The sequence below is a fragment of the Littorina saxatilis genome, linkage group LG9 (genome assembly GCF_037325665.1).
Source record: "Littorina saxatilis isolate snail1 linkage group LG9, US_GU_Lsax_2.0, whole genome shotgun sequence".
NCBI lineage: Eukaryota > Metazoa > Mollusca > Gastropoda > Littorinimorpha > Littorinidae > Littorina > Littorina saxatilis.
In genome coordinates this window covers 12,953,084-12,973,238 of record NC_090253.1, presented here as the reverse complement: position 1 = coordinate 12,973,238, position 20,155 = coordinate 12,953,084, and the positions used below count along the sequence as shown (strand labels likewise).

The following is a 20,155-nucleotide window of genomic DNA, read 5'->3' as shown; positions in this document are numbered from 1 at the left end:
CGAAGGCACTGGCAATGACTCAACAATCAGAAAGACTTGTGGACATTTACGGGAAAGCGACGACAAAAAGGCAAGCGAAATGACCATTGCCAGTGATGGGGACTGCCTCTCTTCCTCCACCGCAACAGTCGGAACCGAGGAAAATAAAACTCCACATCGCTTAGATTCATACACAGGCAAGGATAGTGAAGACAAAACTGAGAAGAATATCCCCGTGAAACATGTAAGCTTGGAAAATAAAGATAGCCGTGTCGACAACCAGGGCACAGGAACTCCACAGCGATCACAGTCACGCACGTCACAGAAAAGCAAAAAGGACGAACAGTTCAATGTGAAACAAGTCAACTCACAAAGTATCGCGGAGAACAGTTTTACCGACGACAAAGGCATTGCTGGATGCCCTGAAGCAGAATGTCAACAGGTGCAAGTACAAGATGTTGAGAAATCTAAAGACGAGCAGCCTTCAGAATCCCCGGGAGATGTCCAGGTTGGTACACCATTACCTCCGGCGATGACGAAGCCAACAGAGTCACTACCGACATCATCTTTGCTGTGGTGGCACACACGGCATGATAAGGAGCAAGCTGGGAACCAACCGCCCAAATACAAAAAAAGCACGTCCCGAGAGAAAGCATTCGTGCGTTCCCTCTTTGTCGTCTGCCTTTCGACAATGTTCACCCACATTCCTTACAACGCCACGAGCTTGCTGGGGACCTACTTCTCGCTAAGTCCAGAAATCGTCATCATGGGCAACTTGTTCCTCTACTTACACAACTCCGTCAACTGGATTCTGTACGGCGTTATGAATCCAGTCTTCAGACACGAGTACATTCAGTTCGCACATCGCTTCTTTGGTTGTTGTCATTAAATGACAATCCCGAGGTGTTGCAAGAAGACCCTAGATCCTCTGGATGGTTCTACAATCTTAGTCTGCGTGCTATGATTGTCACATTTAGCATGGAATATTTCGGTGTGTGTGTGTGTGTGTGTGTGTGTGTGTGTGTGTGTGTGTGTGTGTGTGTGCGTGCGTTCGTTCGTGCGTGCGTTCAGGCGTGCGTGCGTGTGAATGTGTGTGCATGTGTGTTCGTGTGTGTGTGTGTGTGTGTGTGTGTGTGTGTGTGTGTGTGTGTGTGTGTGTGTGTGCAAGGGGAACACACAAAACTGTTCCGTTTTTTTGCGATTTGTTCCGATAACTCTTTATGGAAAATTAAAATAAAAAAACCCGAACAGTTCCTGAAAGACGGAAGTAATCTTTGAGTGGAAGCCGCAACCTAAGGAGAGCAAAGGTGAAACCAGTACGTGTCCACCCACGATCCGCAGCGATAGCAACAACGTGGAACTCTCCACAAGAGAACCTGTGCTGGAGTCTGTTGTCCTGCGGGACATGACGCAAGCGAGCGCAATGGACACGTTTGGTAGCTGCGCGACGGGAGGGGTAACAAGTATGCTTGGCGCAGGGATGGAACTCTTGGTTATTAATTCTTCTCCATTCCTCCCAAAGGAGTGTGAGCCCTATGCTGTGGACAGCCAGGAGCAAGGAGCACTAGACACGGACCGGGAGGATTTGCTAGAGGCTTTAGCAGAGGTGTTCGGTCATGATCACCACGATTTAAAAAAAAAACAACCTTGTAACCATAGCGCATTCACAAACCCCTGCGCCATCGCTGGCGTCACCACCAGTGACATCCAACGTCTCACTCGGCCGCCAGAAAAGCAAACGCAAACTTGCCGTCAAACTTTCCAACGTTTTGGACGTGTGCGACGTCACAGCGCAGCTGCACGAAATCCACGCCAAAGTCAAGGCCAGAGAGATGGCCTTCACCCGTTCCTTGTTCGTCGTCTTTATCTTAGCTGTGTGCACCTACATTCCCTATGAAGTCATCGTCATTGCTGGCTATTTCGTCAGTCTGCCTCCAGAGGTGTCCTTGCTGGGCAACCTGCTCCTGTTCACCAACTCCTGCCTCAACTGGGCTGTCTACGGGGCTATGAACCCAGGGCTCAACTGCGGGTGCAGGCGTTACGTGAAACGGCTTCTGACATGCAGGCGGCGTGGGAAGACAACGGCCAACAGGAAACTTTCATTGGCTTCCGTCGCAGACTGACAGTATATATTGTGTGTGATACGTGGAAATGTGATACTATTTATTTGCATGTATGATACAGGTACAAATGTGATAATTGTAGGCTTATACTAGTGATTACTGTGTGTGATACATGAAATGTGATATGAATGCTGTTTTTATATGTTATACTCTCACTTTCTCCCAAGCGCAAGACAAATTCTTCCATGAAAATTGAAGCCAATAAAATTTGAGTTGAGTTGAGTTGAGTTGAAGTTGCAAACCTTCTGGCGTAAGCGATCGTTTTTACCGCCACCGCTCTCTTCACGCGTTTTCATTTGATTACAACGTCTCTCAGCTTAAAGAGATATGCAACCGATTGACCCCAAACTCGAATTAGCTCATCTTTTGCTAATATTTTGCCTGTGATATTTCATGAGCGGGTTGAAATAAATGTGAAAAAATGTACGGAAATCAACCGGACAGACTTTATGATACAGGCTTTTGAATATAACGACATGCCAAGAATTCTGAGACAGTGAGGTGAACGTGTTTTCACGAGGCGGGGTGAGCCTTTAACTCGCTGTACCATGAATGTCGCCCGTGCTTTGCTAATCATGTTGAACAATGTTTGCCAATCTGATGTGCTGATGCAGGTTGCAATTGCTTCCACTGACGATTCTGTTGTCAAAGATGGCTGAGGGCCCTCATAATGTCATTTGACAGTCCGAAAACAAGGACATTCTGACAAATGCAAAACACAAATATTTCGATGCATTGCTTACAGTAGAAGGCTTGCAGTGATAACGCTTTATCTCGTTCAGCTCTTTCTGTATTCGTTCTTCTATTTTCTTCTTCCTATTCTTCCATTTGCGTGCGGGCGCGTGTGCGTTTGTGTGTGTTTGACAGTGACAGAGAGTGGGTGAGTAGGCGAGAGAGAAAAGAGGGGGGGGGGGGGGGGGCGTGGAGAGAGAGACAGAGAAAGAATAAAAAATATGTCGATATTTCAAGTGTGTGTGTGTGTGTGTGTGTGTGTGTGTGTGTGTGTGTGTGTGTGTTTGTGAAAAGTCAACTAATTTTTAACATAAAAATAAATGAATACATACGCATATTAAATAATGCCATAGGCCTACACTTAGTTTATTTTCTGTCGGAAATAAATCTGTTGTCTCGTACTGTTTTAGGGCAGATTTAAAATGCTGATTCCACACTTCCTACAAACCGAAGCAGCATTTTGTTTTTGCAAAAATAGAACTAATTTACCAGATCGACGTAAAGTGCTATTTTCTTATGCCTTTTCAAAAAGCGGATATATATGTATACATATTGCCTTATACAGGTTTCAAAAATCGAACACATTTTCATAATACTTTAACACGAAATTAAAACAGGCAATCAAACGTTCATTTCTTGTGCATACATAATCATTTTATTTTAACGTGATTTGATTCTATTGCTTATGATAAATGAAATCTTCATTTTGACATAAAATCGTTTATTTTTTCTACACATAAAAATTTTTCATTTTTGGCAAACCAGTCATTTTCGACAAAAGTTGTAGTTTTTTTTCTAACATAATCATTTGTTAAAGTAGGATGTTCAGTTCGTCCTGGTACTGTTGACGAGACTGAGGTATCTCTCACGTAACAGGTGTGCTGACGCTTTGGGTTGACGTTCTCGTGTCAACACTCCCTTGTGGTTCCCCACCACTCGGTTGAGTTCTGCAAAATTAACACACACACTTCGTATGTATTCTTCTACATAAAGCAAAATTAAAACATTTCAGACCGGACACCCAATGTCATTTAGAAGCAGCCAGTAGATTTTGACAAGTTCCCCCCAAAAAATGTGTGTCTACGTCTTTTTATATTTAGTCAAGTTTTGACTAAATATTTTAACATCGAGGGGGAATCGAAACGAGGGTCGTGGTGTATGTGCGTGTGTGCGTGCGTGTGTGTGTGTGCGTGTGTGTGTGTAGAGCGATTCAGACTAAACTACTGGACCGATCTTTATGAAATTTGACATGAGAGTTCCTGGGTATGAAATCCCCGAACGTTTTTTTCATTTTTTTGATAAATATCTTTGATGACGTCATATCCGGCTTTTCGTGAAAGATGAGGCGGCACTGTCACGCCCTCATTTTTCAACCAAATTGGTTGAAATTTTGGTCAAGTAATCTTCGACGAAGCCCGGACTTCGGTATTGCATTTCAGCTTGGTGGCTTAAAAATTAATTAATGACTTTGGTCATTAAAAATCTGAAAATTGTAAAAAAAAATAAAAATTTATAAAACGATCCAAATTTACGTTTATCGTATTCTCCATCATTTGCTGATTCCAAAAACATATAAATATGTTATATTCGGATTAAAAACAAGCTCTGAAAATTAAATATATAAAAATTATTATCAAAATTTTTTTTTCGAAATCAATTTAAAAACACTTTCATCTTATTCCTTGTCGGTTCCTGATTCCAAAAATATATAGATATGATATGTTTGGATTAAAAACACGCTCAGAAAGTTAAAACGAAGAGAGGTACAGAAAAGCGTGCTATCCTTCTCAGCGCAACGAATACCCCGCTCTTCTTGTCAATTCCACGGGCACTGCCTTTGCCACGGGCGGTGGAGTGACGATGCTGCGAGTATACGGTCTTGCTGCGTTGCGTTGCGTTCAGTTTCATTCTGTGAGTTCGACAGCTACTTGACTAAATATTGTATTTTCGCCTTACGCGACTTGTTTGTTTAATAATATGTGTGGTTTTGTAAAGCTTTATCGTTCACCAATACGGGATTCACCGTCGTCATTAAGAAAAAGCCACACAGTCGTACTATATATGTGTGTATCACAACAAGCAGAGACAACGTGTAGTGAGCTGTCTTACGCCAAAAAAAACAAGTCGCGTAAGGCGAAAATACAATATTTAGTCAAGTAGCTGTCGAACTCACAGAATGAAACTGAACGCAATGCCATTTTTCAGCAAGACCGTATACTCGTAGCATCGTCAGTCCACCGCTCATGGCAAAGGCAGTGAAATTGACAAGAAGAGCGGGGTAGTAGTTGCGCTAAGAAGGATAGCACACGTTTCTGTACTTTAACTTTCTGAGCGTGTTTTTAATCCAAACATATCATATCTATATGTTTTTGGAATCAGGAACCGACAAGGAATAAGATGAAAGTGTTTTTAAATTGATTTCGACAATTTACTTTTGATAATAATTTTTATATATTTAATTTTCAGAGCTTGTTTTTAATCCGAATATAACATGTTTATATGTTTTTGGAATCAGCAAATGATGGAGAATAAGATGAACGTAAATTTGGATCGTTTTATAAATTTTTATTTTTTTTTACAATTTTCAGATTTTTAATGACCAAAGTCATTAATTAATTTTTAAGCCACCAAGCTGAAATGCAATACCGAAGTCCGGGCTTCGTCGAAGATTACTTGACCAAAATTTCAACCAATTTGGTTGAAAAATGAGGGCGTGACAGTGCCGCCTCAACTTTCACGAAAAGCCGGATATGACGTCATCAAAGACATTTATCAAAAAAATGAAAAAAATATTCGGGGATTTCATACCCAGGAACTCTCATGTCAAATTTCATAAAGATCGGTCCAGTAGTTTAGTCTGAATCGCTCTACACACACACACAGACAGACAGACAGACAGACACACGCACATACACCACGACCCTCGTTTCGATTCCCCCTCGATGTTAAAATATTTAGTCAAAACTTGACTAAATATAAAAAGGTCTATTTACGGTAACATAGGCCCAAAAAATAGGGTCGGTAGGTCGGGATTTTTTTTTTTCCCAAAAAACCATATTTTTACGTTATTTTGCAAAAAAACCCAAAAGATTTTTTTTTTCTTTTTTTCCCAAATGCCAAAAAAAAGTCTAGGGTCGCGCGAAAAAAATAGGGTCGGTCGGGTTACCGTAAACAGACCTTTTTTTTTGGGGGGGGCCTTAACAAGGCCACTGTCACCTCTTCCAGCTATAGCCAGGCAAACACATACAGATTTGCCCATTGTTTGGTTTATTCGGGATTTTAGGTTTGGAAAAAAGTCAAAAAATGATTTTAGGTTTGGGAAAAAGTCCAAAAAAAGATTTTAGGTTTGGGAAAAAGTCAAAAAATGATTTTCGGTTTGGCTCTCAGGCACAACTCTGTTTCAGAATGTGATGCAATGTATGTTTCCGGTTATTCCAAGGAGCACTCAGTTTCAGAATTGTACAAAATGTAGACTTAGCGCCCCTGCACTTAAAACTTACGTTGCGCGGTTATGAAGTCCGCGAAACACCAGATCATCTCCCCTACCAGGAACTGTGAACGGTACTTGTCGAATGTCCTGAAATACTCCTTCATGAAGTCTGTCTGATACTCCTCGGTGAAGATAAATGACGGCTCCTGAAATAGTTCGGCACAACAGAACAGAGAATTATTTAACTGATTGCGTACAATAACAAATAAATAAATTATTAATTAAAAAACAGATAAACAGACCCAAAAAAGTAAACAAATAAACGAATGTGTGGAAACTGTTATATGCTTTGCGGAAACAAGATTGCCATTTCGAAAGAAGATGAAAACAGACTGTTCTTGAAGATCTCATGTCATGCACACACAACTATATCAACAGTACAGGCACTCGACCTAGTTTTGATTTCATAGAGGCAGCAAAAAAAAATAGCGGAACCGGTTCCATGCAGATCAATAAATGCTTCACATACAAGACGCTGGAACTGCAATGCTGAAACGGTTCACATGACCCTCTGGAATTTCCAGACAAGAAACAACCATACACAACAATAAACAATTCGTAATCTTTACAGACCCGATGCAAACCCGGCAGCGTATCGGCACCGTACTCCGACACAACGAGGGGCTTATTGAACTTGGCATGCCAGTTCTCCAGATCGTCAGACAGCTGCAGCTGAATCACCTCCGTGTGGCCCACGTCACTGTACCACCCCAGGTACCGGTTGATCAGTATCACATCCACAAACTGCGCCTGTGAATCATAAAATTACTGCATAAAAAAAATTTAAAAAATTAGTTCAGGGTATAACATATTACCAGAGTACCAGGCATTGTCATTATTTTCACGAGTTTTCATTCATAACCAGCTGGGGAATATATAACATTGTTCCCCATGTAACAAATCGAGGTGGTGAAAGGGTTTGAGCTTTTAGGCGAAACGTGGATTGTCAAAGTAAAAGCCAATCAGGCTGATTGTTTGATGTGTGGAACCATCGCGGCTTTGGATTCGTGTTTCCGAGGACAACGATTGTTTGAGCATTCACTCTCAAAGACCCAATCAATGTTGATAATTACCGCGGGAACTCGTGGTCAATTTGCAACTTATCTCTGTAATCGCAAAATGAACAACGAAAAGTCATAAAGCACTTGAAAAAAAAAGGAATATGCCAATAACTTACGGAACTCGCAAACATGATGGCAGCTATGTACATTCTTAGACTGTAAGAAAAGCGAGGAAGAAGTTACATTTGACGTCACAGACAAGTATGACGTGTTATCTCGAACTACTGTGAGGCCCGGAATTGAATTCTATTAATTACGTTCAGAATAGTTATTGTGCGTACTTTTGCTCCTCCAAAATAATGACAAAACTGATGTTTCGTGGCTTGTTGTCAGACCAGCATTTTTTGTTGGTCCTCAGGGAGCATACCGTCTTCGATTATCAAGATGAAACCGAAGTCAATATGCCCCCCTCGATATGCCCCCCTCGGACCAACTAAAAAGCTTGTCTGTCAACAAGCCACCAAACATCTTTTATTAATGTGTCTAATGTTGCGGTATAAAATAAATACGGCCATTGCTCTTTCACACTAAACAAATACATTAACAAAGAGTCAACGGGATTAATTCAAGAGCTAACAGTCGACAGAGTAATAGGAGATTAAAAGCCATATTATTGTGCGACTTGGTAACGCTTTAGGAGTGCATTGTCATCGTATTGTACCTGCAGAATAATAATATTAGATTATTGTTAAATGAAAAGGAAAAACAATCGATTGAGTACTGGGAGATGAAGGCTTAGGCATAATTGAAATGTTTATCAGTGTTCTCCATTTTCTTATAAAACCCTTGGTGTTGGCACAACCATGTTCCTGATAACCTAACTTTTCATCAAAAAGCTTGCTATGCTTATTGTCTATAACTTGGTAGACCGCCCTAATGTTTATTTGTTTGTTTGTTTGTTTGTTTGTTTGTTCGTTCATGGGCTGAAACTCCCACGGCTTTTACGTGTATGACCGTTTTTACCCCGCCATTTAGGCAGCCATACGCCGCTTTCGGAGGAAGCATGCTGGGTATTTTCATGTTTCTATAACCCACCGAACTCTGACGTGGATTACAGGATCTTTTTCGTGCGCACTTGGTCTTGTGCTTGCGTGTACACACCGGGGTGTTCGGACACTGAGGAGAGTCTGCACACAAAGTTGACTGAGAAATAAATCTCTCGCCGAACGTGGGGACGAACTCACGCTGACAGCGGCCAACTGGAAACAAATCCAGCGCGCTACCGACTGAGCTACATCCCCGCCCCAGACCGCCCTAATAAAAGTTATTAAATGATTTTAAGATTATTACACAACAAAGAACGTCAGAACAAAGCAGGAACTCGGGTCGATCACAAACAACGCTTACCACTCTATCAGTGTCGTAATCCTTGTTGCAAAAGAATGTTATGGGTCTCTTGGACTCATCCAGATCCCTGGTGTGCGCAATCAGATCCCTGAACACACAGTCAGTGAGGTGTGAGTGTTATGCTGATGATTCACAAACAACGCTTACCACTCTACCACTGTCGTAATCCTTGTTGCAAAAGAATGTTATGGGTCTCTTCGACTCATCCAGATCCCTGGTGTGCGCAATCAGATCCCTGAACACAATCAGCGAGGTGTGAGTGTTATGCTGATAATTCACAAACAACGCTTACCACTCTACCACTGTCGTAATCCTTCTTGCAAATGAATGTTATGGGTCTCTTCTCCCCCCGCGGGTTAGGGGAAAAAAATTACCCGATGCTCTCCAGCATGTCGTAAGAGGCGACTAACGGATTCTGTTTCTCCTTTTACCCTTGTTAAGTGTTTCTTGTATAGAATATAGTCAATGTTTGTAAAGATTTTAGTCAAGCAGTATGTAAGAAATGTTAAGTCCTTTGTACTGGAAACTTGCATTCTCCCAGTAAGGTCATATATTGTACTACGTTGCAAGCCCCTGGAGCAATTTTTTGATTAGTGCTTTTGTGAACAAGAAACAATTAACAAGTGGCTCTATCCCATCTCTCCCCTTTCCCCGTCGCGATATAACCTTGAACGGTTGAAAACGACGTTAAACACCAAAGAAAGAAAGATGGGTCTCTTCGATTCATCCAGATCCCTTGTGTGCGCGATCAGATCCCTAAACACACAGTCAGCAAAGTACACTTGTCTAACTCGATTCATAGGCAGGTTACATATACAGGTACATATGTCTCCTAGTTTCAGCGATCATGTTCATCTCCACAGCTCTGTTCAGGCGTTTACAACAGCGAGGCTGCTTCCGGTGCAGAGTGAGCTCTTTTTATATTTAGTCAAGTTTTGACTAAATATTTTAACATCGAGGGGGAATCGAAACGAGGGTCGTGGTGTATGTGCGTATGTGTGTGCGTGCGTGTGTGTGTGTGTGTGTGTAGAGCGATTCAGACTAAACTACAGGACCGATCTTTATGAAATTTGACATGAGAGTTCCTGGGTATGAAATCTCGGAACGTTTTTTTCATTTTTTTGATAAATGTCTTTGATGACGTCATATCCGGCTTTTCGTGAAAGTTGAGGCGGCACTGTCACGCCCTCATTTTTCAACCAAATTGGTTGAAATTTTGGTCAAGTACTCTTCGACGAAGCCCGGGGTTCGGTATTGCATTTCAGCTTGGTGGCTTAAAAATTAATTAATGACTTTGGTCATTAAAAATCTGAAAATTGTAAAAAAAAAATAAAAAATTATAAAACGATCCAAATTTACGTTTATCTTATTCTCCATCATTTGCTGATTCCAAAAACATATAAATATGTTATATTCGGATTAAAAACAAGCTCTGAAAATTAAATATATAAAAATTATTATCAAATTTTTTTTTCGAAATCAATTTAAAAACACTTTCATCTTATTCCTTGTCGGTTCCTGATTCCAAAAATATATAGATATGATATGTTTGGATTAAAAACACGCTCAGAAAGTTAAAACGAAGAGAGGTACAGAAAAGCGTGCTATGCAGCATAGCGTAACCACTACCCCGCTCTTCTTGTCAATTTCACTGCCTATGCCGTGAGCGGTGGACCACGAGTATACGGTCTTGCTGCGTTGCATTGCGTTCAGTTTCATTCTGTGAGTTCGACAGCTACTTGACTAAATATTGTATTTTCGCCTTACGCGACTTGTTTTTTTTTAATAGGGGTTCACACCTATGTTAATCAGTTAAATTTATTCAACAACAATAGTCCAAAAATATCTCGAAACAAAACATGTCTCGCTAGTGTCTTCTGGACGAGCTTCTGTACAATTTGTCAGATAAGTTTATTTTCTGTATTATAAGTGTTTGTCTGTCTGTTCACATAAAAGACCGCTGGGTTGAAGATCAGTGAACGTGACGTTTTGTTTTGTTATAAGTATAAAAAAAAAAAACGCTGGCGCTGGACCCGAGTACTCTTCAGACTGGCTCGCTCCCCCAGTATGAAAGTTTTTGTCTTGTGCACGTGGATTTAAAAAAAATATATATATATATTTATTTTACACAATTAAAAAAATTATTAGAGTAAAATAAAACATTAAAACGTTCATAATAAACAATAGTAAACAAGAATTTAACAACAACAAAACAAAAACATAGACCGCCCATGCCGGGAATCGAACCCGGATCACTTTGGCCATAGGCGGACGTGCTACGACAACTTTACTAGAGTTGTGCGCCTTGAATCACTGTGTGTCCCTGTCGCTCTCTCTCGTACTCTCTGTCTCTCTTTCAGTCTCACCGAGACCAAACACTGCATTGTAGTTTCTTTGCCGAGACCAAATCCCCACCCGCTGGCTGGCTTGCAAATCGTCTCGCATGCGATACGCATGCTTTTCTCGTGTTCGGCGGTTCTTTTTGCCGAACTGCCTCCCACCGCCAAACCTCCCACCGTTAAGAGTCGTTATTGTGATTTATTTCGCATTTAGGTCCCAGGTAACATTATGAAGTTTTAATACGATCAATCGGACCTATTATCAAGTTAGTGTATCAACTTTTGTCACCAGTAGTTTCCCAGCAATAAGCTGTTAAGTCGAGACAGACAGACAGACAGATACATACACAGACAGACACACAATTAAAGTCTGCAGGACCCTCCTACTGCGTACTCGGGGATAATGTTCCAATTACATACCTTTCTTGGGTTTTTTTATTCAACAACAAATTCCCACTCTGCACAGAATGCAGCCACACTATTGATTTGTTGTACGTGTCCAAGTGAAATTATGGTCTTCTTCCATATTAAAGCCTGCACAAATCTCTGTCGGAGAACATGGTCGTGTATGCGAGAAAACGGTACCTTTAAATACAAAGGAATTGCGAACAAAAGTCAAGAACAAAATTGACAGACCTTGTCATAGACATCACGAAGATTTTCATTTCAAGTTTCTGCGCACACAAACAAATTGATTAAGTCAAACACGTCAGTAAGACGGTGTATACTTGCACGAACTTCATTCAAGAAAACATACTGGCATTGATGTTTTTTCTCTTAACGAAGAAAAAGAGCCTGTCAGGTCAAAGGTTTTGTTAAATGTAAAATCAGACATCGCCCGCGACTGTGCCAAAGACATAAAAAAAATACTTACATACTAGAATACCTTAACTGTACCTACTTGAAGTAGGCCTCCCCCTGAGCCGTGTTGGACGTTGGCTCGTTGGCAATGGACCACATGATGACAGAGGGTCTGTTCTTGTCCCTCTGGTACAGCTCCCCCATCACTGCTTTGTGGTGAGACAGTCCAACGGGACTGAAGTTATCCGGTCTAGACACATAAATCAAGTTTAACAGGACTGAAGTTATCCGGTCTAGACACATAAATCAAGTTCAACAGGACTGAAGTTATCCGGTCTAGACACATAAATCAAGTTCAACAGGATTGAAGTTATCCGATCAAGACACATAAATCAAGTTCAACAGGCCTGAAGTTATCCGGTCTAGACACATAAATCAAGTTCAACAGGACTGAAGTTATCCGGTCTAGACACATAAATCAAGTTCAACAGGACTGAAGTTATCCGGTCTGGACACATAAATCAAGTTTAACAGGACTGAAGTTATTCGATCTAGACACATAAAGCAAGTTTAACAGGACTGAAGTTATTCGATCTAGACACATAAAGCAAGTTTAACAGGCCTGAAGTTATCCGGTCTAGACACATAAATCAAGTTTAACAGGACTGAAGTTATCCGGTCTAGACACATAAATCAAGTTTAACAGGACTGAAATTATCCGGTCTAGACACATAAATCAAGTTCAACAGGACTGAAGTTATCCGGTCTAGACACATTAATCAAGTTCAACAGGACTGAAGTTATCCGATCTAGACACATAAAGCAAGTTTAACAGGACTGAAGTTATCCGGTCTAGACACATTAATCAAGTTCAACAGGACTGAAGTTATCCTGTCTAGACACATAAATCAAGTTCAACAGGACTGAAGTTATCCGGTCTAGACACATTAATCAAATTCAACAGGACTGAAGTTATCCGATCAAGACACATAAAGCAAGTTTAACAGGACTGAAGTTATTCGATCTAGACACATAAAGCAAGTTTAACAGGCCTGAAGTTATCCGGTCTAGACACATAAATCAAGTTTAACAGGACTGAAGTTATCCGGTCTAGACACATAAATCAAGTTTAACAGGACTGAAGTTATCCGGTCTAGACACATAAATCAAGTTCAACAGGACTGAAGTTATCCGGTCTAGACACATAAATCAAGTTCAACAGGACTGAAGTTATCCGATCTAGACACATAAATCAAGTTCAACAGGACTGAAGTTATCCGATCTAGACACATAAAGCAAGTTCAACAGGACTGAAGTTATCCGGTCTAGACACATAAATCAAGTTCAACAGGACTGAAGTTATCCGGTCTAGACACATTAATCAAGTTCAACAGGACTGAAGTTATCCGGTCTAGACACATAAAGCAAGTTTAACAGGCCTGAAGTTATCCGGTCTAGACACATAAATCAAGTTTAACAGGACTGAAGTTATCCGGTCTAGACACATAAATCAAGTTTAACAGGACTGAAGTTATCCGGTCTGGACACATAAATCAAGTTTAACAGGACTGAAGTTATCCGGTCTAGACACATAAATCAAGTTCAACAGGACTGAAGTTATCCGGTCTAGACACATTAATCAAGTTCAACAGGACTGAAGTTATCCGATCTAAACAAAACAGAGAAAGTGCAAGCGTGTTTGTCATACTGAAAATGTCATGACTCGTGGACGACCCAGAGCCTCACAACCTGAAAGTGCATCTCTGAAACTCTTCGGAGCTTTTGATTAAGACTTCATGTAATCCTCAAACACCATCGACCACTTTCTGAGGGACTCTCTTTGCAAACAAACAAATGAAATGAACAATGACGTAGTTTGAACTGGTCAGTCCGGATGATGTGGGTCGTGGGCGACCCATATGGAATTAAAAAAGGAAGTGGGCGCAGTGGCGTGGTGGTAAGACGTCGGCCTCCTAATCGGGAGGTCGTGAGTTTGAATCCCGGTCGCTGCCGCCTGGTGGGTTAAGAGTGGAGATTTTTCCGATCTCCCAGGTCAACTTATGTGCAGACCTGCTAGTGACTTAACCCCCTTCGTGTGTACACGCAAGCACAAGACCAAGTGCGCACGGAAAAGATCCTGTAATCCATGTCGGAGTTCGGTGGGTTATGGAAACACGAAAATACCCAGCATGCCTACTCAACGAAAGCGGAGTGAAGCTGACTATGCTCTCAGAGTATAGTGTGGGGAACTCAGAGTATAGTGTGGGGAACTCAGAGTATAGTGTGGGGAACTCAGAGTATAGTGTGGGGAACCCAAATGGGCAAACAAGCTTACACGTCAGCAGAATTTCTGGAACGCTGAAGAAGAGAAGAAAGAAGGAAGTGTCGATGTGTTTCCCTATTCGGATGGCGTGGGTCGTGTACGACTCATACTCTGCAAAGAGGCGGTACAAAGTGTATCACTATTCAGATTGCGTGGGTCCTGTACGTAGGACCCATACTTTCAAGTGCAATCCTTCTTTAAAAGCATTGGTCGTACACGACCCACACCATTCCAGACTGTGTAGTCCAAAGCGTGATCCGGTGAAGGTTAAGTAACGTATTCACTTTGTAGACTCCTAAAGCACAGAATCCAGGCATAATGGACTGATGATGTCATTTGTATGGAGTCGACGCACGTGCGAGGGTATGTATGTGTGGGAGGGGGGGCGCGGGAGATGGAAGCTTGCTGTATGTTATGTAATGTATATATTGTGTGTGATACGTGGAAATGTGATACTATTTATTTGCATGTATGATACAGGTACAAATGTGATAATTGTAGGCTTATACTAGTGATTACTGTGTGGAATACATGAAATGTGATATGAATGCTGTTTTTATACGTTATACTCTTACTTTTTCCCAAGCGCAAGACAAATTCTTCTACAAATTGAAGCCAATAAAATTTGAGTTGAGTTGAGTTGAGTTGAGTTAATTTCCAGCCCCGTTATTCCAAAACTCTTTCCCTCACGCCATGTAAGAACGATACGTCCTTTAAGACCTACTGTGTAATGCCAACGCCCGGAGTTTCGTCCACCACCACAAAGCCCTGTCGGTCAGCTTGGTCCATCAGCTCCTCCGCGAAGGGATACACTGCTGTGCGGAACCCGTTGACCCCCAGCCATTTCTTCATGTAGAAGTCACGTGCTATCGTCGCGTCGTCTGACCCCCTTCCGCGGATCTGTCAAGAGAGTAGAAATGATCGAAGAACTCTTGCAAATTGTTGGTCCTAACAACCACAGGGGGACAAATACATTGCTAACCCGCGTTCAAGAGAGCAAAAATGACAGATTTTGATTCCGTTTTTGATTGTTTATCCAACGGTAAGTATTTTGCTTCGGCCGGTCTTCTTCTTTTGTGAAGTCTGTTGGTGTTATCAAGAGTCAATTGTAAGTAAGAAAGAATGCTCTAACACTTTCTATCCTACCTATGTTGACCAAGGTTTTTTATGGCCGAGACCAGCTGTGCTGCAGCAGGTCACTCAGAATTGTAGTAACTGTGTAGTAACTGTGTATCAACACGCTGGAATGCAGGCGTTAGATGGACGTTAGAGGAAGCGACTGAAGCTAACAGTCTGAGCGGATATATCCGTACCTGGTCAGATACAGCCATATGAGTGGGTACGGATACTTCCGTACCTGGGAGACAATTAGTTAAGCAAAGTCTATCTAAAGAAAACGTCCGTTGCTGAATAATGAAACAGAAGCCAAATAAAGCAATTAGCATTACGTTACCCCCGGGCATCAGTCGCAACACCGATTATGGCATGTAAGCAACAAAATATACGCATCATAAAAACAAACCAGATCAAAGAAACTCCAAAATATTTACTTCAACATCTTCGTGTCTGCCAACGCCATGCAGGTAGAAAGGCTGGTCATTGATGAAGAACTGAGTGTTGGACACTCTCACCGTGCGGATTCCGAACGGCTGATAATACACGTCACCAGATACTACATTCACCTGTGGGCGACCAAAGTAAGCTGTTGGGTTTATTCCCTAAAGCGGATATAACAAGCAAACTAATGATTTTCAAGCAGTTCTGGAAAGAGAAAAGACGTGACGAGATCTTAAATAGGCATCGAGCTGAACATTTTGCACCTAAAACATGTAAGTTAAGAACAAACTATGCGTAAAGGCGGTCCTTAATTGTGCCCGAGGTCGACTTCGTGTAGACTTCGCGAAGTCTTTTTACCGAAAACTCAGTGCTAAAGTTTTGTGCGGCCAGCTTTAAAGTTGCGACCTCGATCGAGCGTTTACGGATATAAATCCGAGTTTGTACAGACTGTACTGTACAAAATAAAATATCAGTCTGACCCTGAGAGTGTACATATAACCAGGGTCATCAGGCTTCATGGTCCAAGGCCACCAGAGACGGGCGTCAGGGATGACGATGGTGTCCTGGAGACGGGTGCTAACCGACGACACCGTGTTACCGTCTCTGTCCTGTATGATGACGATGACCGTGAATGCTGACCCTTGACCCGTTCCCCCCTCCGTGACAGAGTACGACACCACACCTTCGGGAAAAATTGACCCCGGTTATCTGTTGTATGGTTTGTCTTATACTTCAAAAGTTAATAAATGTCCCTTAGCAATAAAAATTATGTTGATTGGTAAAAGTCCATTGTTGTTTTTGGTGCCAAAAAGAATTTTGCTGCAGAGAATAATGATAACAGGTTATAATTAGAGCAGAAGAGACCTTTGCGAACTGTTTCATCTGTACCGCAAAGATCCATCCATTCATCGTGTGGCATATCAGTAAGCACAACCTCTCACGGCACGAAATACCCAACATGAAAGCAGCCAGCTCTACAACGGGCATAGCTTGTTGCATGCAGTTCTATCCCGTGGTGTATCCATCCCCTCATCATGCTCTCAACCATTACACTTTGTTCAATACATTTCTTACCGTTGGTGCCCTGGATGGTGGTGATAATAGTGATGTCGTCAACGTAGGCTTGCTGAGTGGCGTACAGATGAACACTTCGCTGAATACCCGCGTAGTTAAAGAAATCCATCTGCAGATTCTGAACAAAATAACCTGCAGGGTATCTGAAAAGAACAGTCACATCAAATCAAATCAAATCAAATCAAATCAAATCAAATTTAATTATCTTTAACATCTCAAGCATGGGAAAATACCATACAAGAAACATAACACAAATACATAACACGCGTTCTGGACTTTCAAAAAGATCATACTGACGATCCGATGACATAAAGTTACATGAACAACTTGCTAACCCATTTCCGACGGAAGAAGCACACTTGAAATGGTTCCCGGCCAGAATACCCCCACCGAGTACAAGGCACTGGTAAGAGTTTGTTGTTTAAAAACACACTCAGGCACAGTTTGACTGTCTGGGTGGCCGGTGTAGGATCCGGTCCGGTCCCCCCTCTGAAGTAGTCCCCCGGGGGACCAATTCGTGGCAAAAACTGCTCTATAATGGTCCCCCCTTAGACATCCAGCCTCGTTTTTCTTAGGCATTCAAGCCATTTTCAATCTATATCTTCGTCCGGTATTATGTAGTGCACAGACAGCAATCTCTTTGTTTGACTATATTTTGCAGAAAATAAAATAGATCTGATTTATAATGCCGTTCAAAAGAAAAATGACATGAAATAAAATGAATAATAAATAAATACTGATAAGAAGAAATGAAACCAGTCTCTGATTCTTTCCTTTCTTTTCTCTAAAATTGCTGGTAACATTACTAACATTGTAACAAGAAAAACGAGGCTGGATGTCTAAGGGGGGACCATTATAGAGCAGTTTTTGCCACGAATTGGTCCCCCGGGGGTCTACTTCAGAGGGGGGACCGGACCGGATCCTACACCGGGATAAAGCGGCAATGCACGTGAAACCCAATTGGTACAAAAATGACTGCAGTTGCAGTCCGCGTACGCGTAAGAAGATTGTGAGATTCTGCGCTGACCTCTTCGTGTCAGAATCAAAGTGTATGGTGCCAGGAGGGATGGTGATGGGGGTCAGAGTGTTGTTGACGGCCACAGTGACACGGTTGACTGCACTGAAGCTGACCACTGAGTTGACCTCACATTCAAACGGTAGGTGACCTCCCTCGTGTGACATCACTTGCTGGCCGTTTATCCACTGTCCACAAAAGAGGGGTCAATACCATTACCAGTTCTGTCTTGTTAGGTTTGTCATTTTTTCTCCATTAAAGCTATGCATGAGACGCTATTGTCAACTAACAGTAAAGGTCATTTGCATACAAGGTGGGGATTATTAAACAGCAAGCAAACAAATAGACAAAGGGCAGAGAGAACACAACAAATAAAAGTAAGCAAGGAATCACGAATAAGACATTAATGAGTGTCATCACTTTATGTGTATTGATTAAGTAAACAAAAAAATTAAGAGTGATAAAGAAATGCAAGGAGGGACCCCCGATAAATGTCCATGGCCGAGAGCGGAGGTGCAGGACCCATGCGGTGCCCAACTGCTGCACCACGTACCAAACGCGTCATGACCGACACAACCATGGCAACGCGACATGGCGCTCACCCTCTGAAGCCGGAAAAAATGCAATACTCACCACCATAGCGTAGTAGTTGACACTACCAAACCTCAGCATCACCCGTTTATCCTGCCACATCTTGGAGACGTAGAAGTGGCGGTCATACCACACCCAGCCTACGAAGTCCCGCAGGCTTTTGTCGGTGGTGATGTCGTTGTAACTGGACGGTACAGGCATGGGAATCACATCGCCGGTCTGGACAGAAAAATATTCGTGGCTGTGACAATATTCTCAAGAAGCAAATAATTTAAACTAAAGCTGTAGCGTAGTTATGAATATCGAGGTAGTGTGTGTTTATAAAGGGGAAAAAAGGGGGAGGGGTGCGGGCGTGAGCCGTTAACTCTAGATCTGTACGCACACACCACAGACACACACTCACTCGTACACACTCACACACACACACACACACACACACACACACACACACACACACACACACACACACACACTCACACACACACACACACACACACACACACGCACGCACGCATGCACAAACACACACACACACACACACACACACACACACACACACACTACATGCATACACGTACGCACAAAAACAGAGTTCAGATGGTATCAACGTTATCAAGGTTATCAATACAAAGTCAAAGCAACAACCAGAATGGTCGGCTGTCAGTGACACAAATATATATCGTCAGCTATCCCAGAATCAACGATAAAATACCATATTGGTTTATGCTTTCGACAATGACATTGACACAGAAAAGAAATCAGATACACATGTGTCATCGATATTAACATTGTTAGTGCGAGGTCATGGCAGTCACTGACATTTATATATTGTCGGTTAAGTTTGAGTCAGTGATTACAAACAACTACTAGTTCATTCTGTAACCAATGCTACTGACACACAACAAAGATATACATGTATATATACATGAGACCACTTTACCTGTTTCTATCTCAAGCTAATGGGATTATGTCAAGGTTAGGAGAAACAGAAACAATGAATGTGCCAACTGAGTTACACTCTTCTGCAACAGAGTTTATAGGTAAATCCACCTGGAAGCAGTTTTTCCTATCAACAAATCAATCAATAAATGAATGAATGAATGAATGAAGAAAGAAATGCATGAATGAATGAATTAATTAATTGATTAATTAATCAATTGAATAATTAAGGACTAAATGAATGATTGAAGAAAGACTGAAAAAACTGAACAATATAATTGGTGTTTTGCTTTTTGTTTCTTTAGTGGGGAAAAGTGTTGATTTTTAGTGTTTTTTGTGTGTGTATGTTTCGTTATTTTTTTCACTCAAAGCATCACCTGGTTAAAAAAAAAAATAAAAAAATAAAAACATTGTAATATCCACACAGCCGAAAGGATTATTTTGTAAATGCTATATTCATTTGAGCCCGGAACGTGTCCACTTACTTGTGACAGAGGTTTCGTCCACCACTCGTCCACAAAGCTCTGGTTCCTGGTGGAGGAGTTATCGGCCCTGAAGTTCCACATTCCGTCCAGTGTCTTGACCACACGACTCTCTGAGTCTCTGGGATAAAGTATCCCCTTGCCAAGACCGCCATGCCACAGGACTAGTGGAAGAAGAAAACGTAGCAGACGACATCGACCCGCCATTTTTGTTTTTGGGAATCACGTGATGTGGCAAATGGTCATGTGACGTTGTTAGGTCTTGTCTGTGTTCTTTTTGATAGTGTTGTAAGTCGGATATG

At 41.7% G+C, this 20,155-nt stretch overlaps 1 protein-coding gene and 1 long non-coding RNA gene across 2 annotated transcripts in view; one reads left to right on the top strand and one right to left on the bottom strand.

Annotated features, from left to right (window-relative positions):
* The window catches only part of LOC138975310 (uncharacterized), a 243,064-nt gene that overhangs the window by 43,913 nt on the left and 178,996 nt on the right, over positions 1-20,155 (top strand). The gene's annotated exons all lie outside the window — the stretch shown is intronic.
* LOC138975303 (beta-glucuronidase-like) lies at positions 3,172-20,065 on the bottom strand. The gene is made up of 12 exons (XM_070347958.1): positions 19,857-20,065; positions 18,475-18,651; positions 17,854-18,029; positions 16,827-16,969; positions 16,232-16,434; positions 15,746-15,877; positions 14,920-15,095; positions 11,973-12,122; positions 8,733-8,820; positions 6,898-7,074; positions 6,335-6,470; positions 3,172-3,781 (listed from the first exon to the last, which is right to left on the bottom strand). Exons 1-12 carry the CDS (start codon positions 20,058-20,060, stop codon positions 3,660-3,662), a joined length of 1,884 nt encoding a protein of 627 aa, XP_070204059.1. The 5' UTR covers positions 20,061-20,065; the 3' UTR covers positions 3,172-3,659.

What these genes read in the sequence shown, in the direction of transcription:
- LOC138975303 (XM_070347958.1), bottom strand. Translation starts at nt 20,060, where the DNA reads ATGGCGGGTCGATGTCGTCTGCTACGTTTTCTTCTTCCACTAGTCCTG. An exon ending in CACCATCCAGGGCACCAACG is followed by an intron (nt 16,435 to 16,826) that starts GTAAGAAATGTA and finishes TTTTTCCCGAAG; the next exon opens with GTGTGGTGTCGTACTCTGTC. An exon ending in GCAGACACGAAGATGTTGAA is followed by an intron (nt 15,096 to 15,745) that starts GTAAATATTTTG and finishes CTCTCTTGACAG; the next exon opens with ATCCGCGGAAGGGGGTCAGA.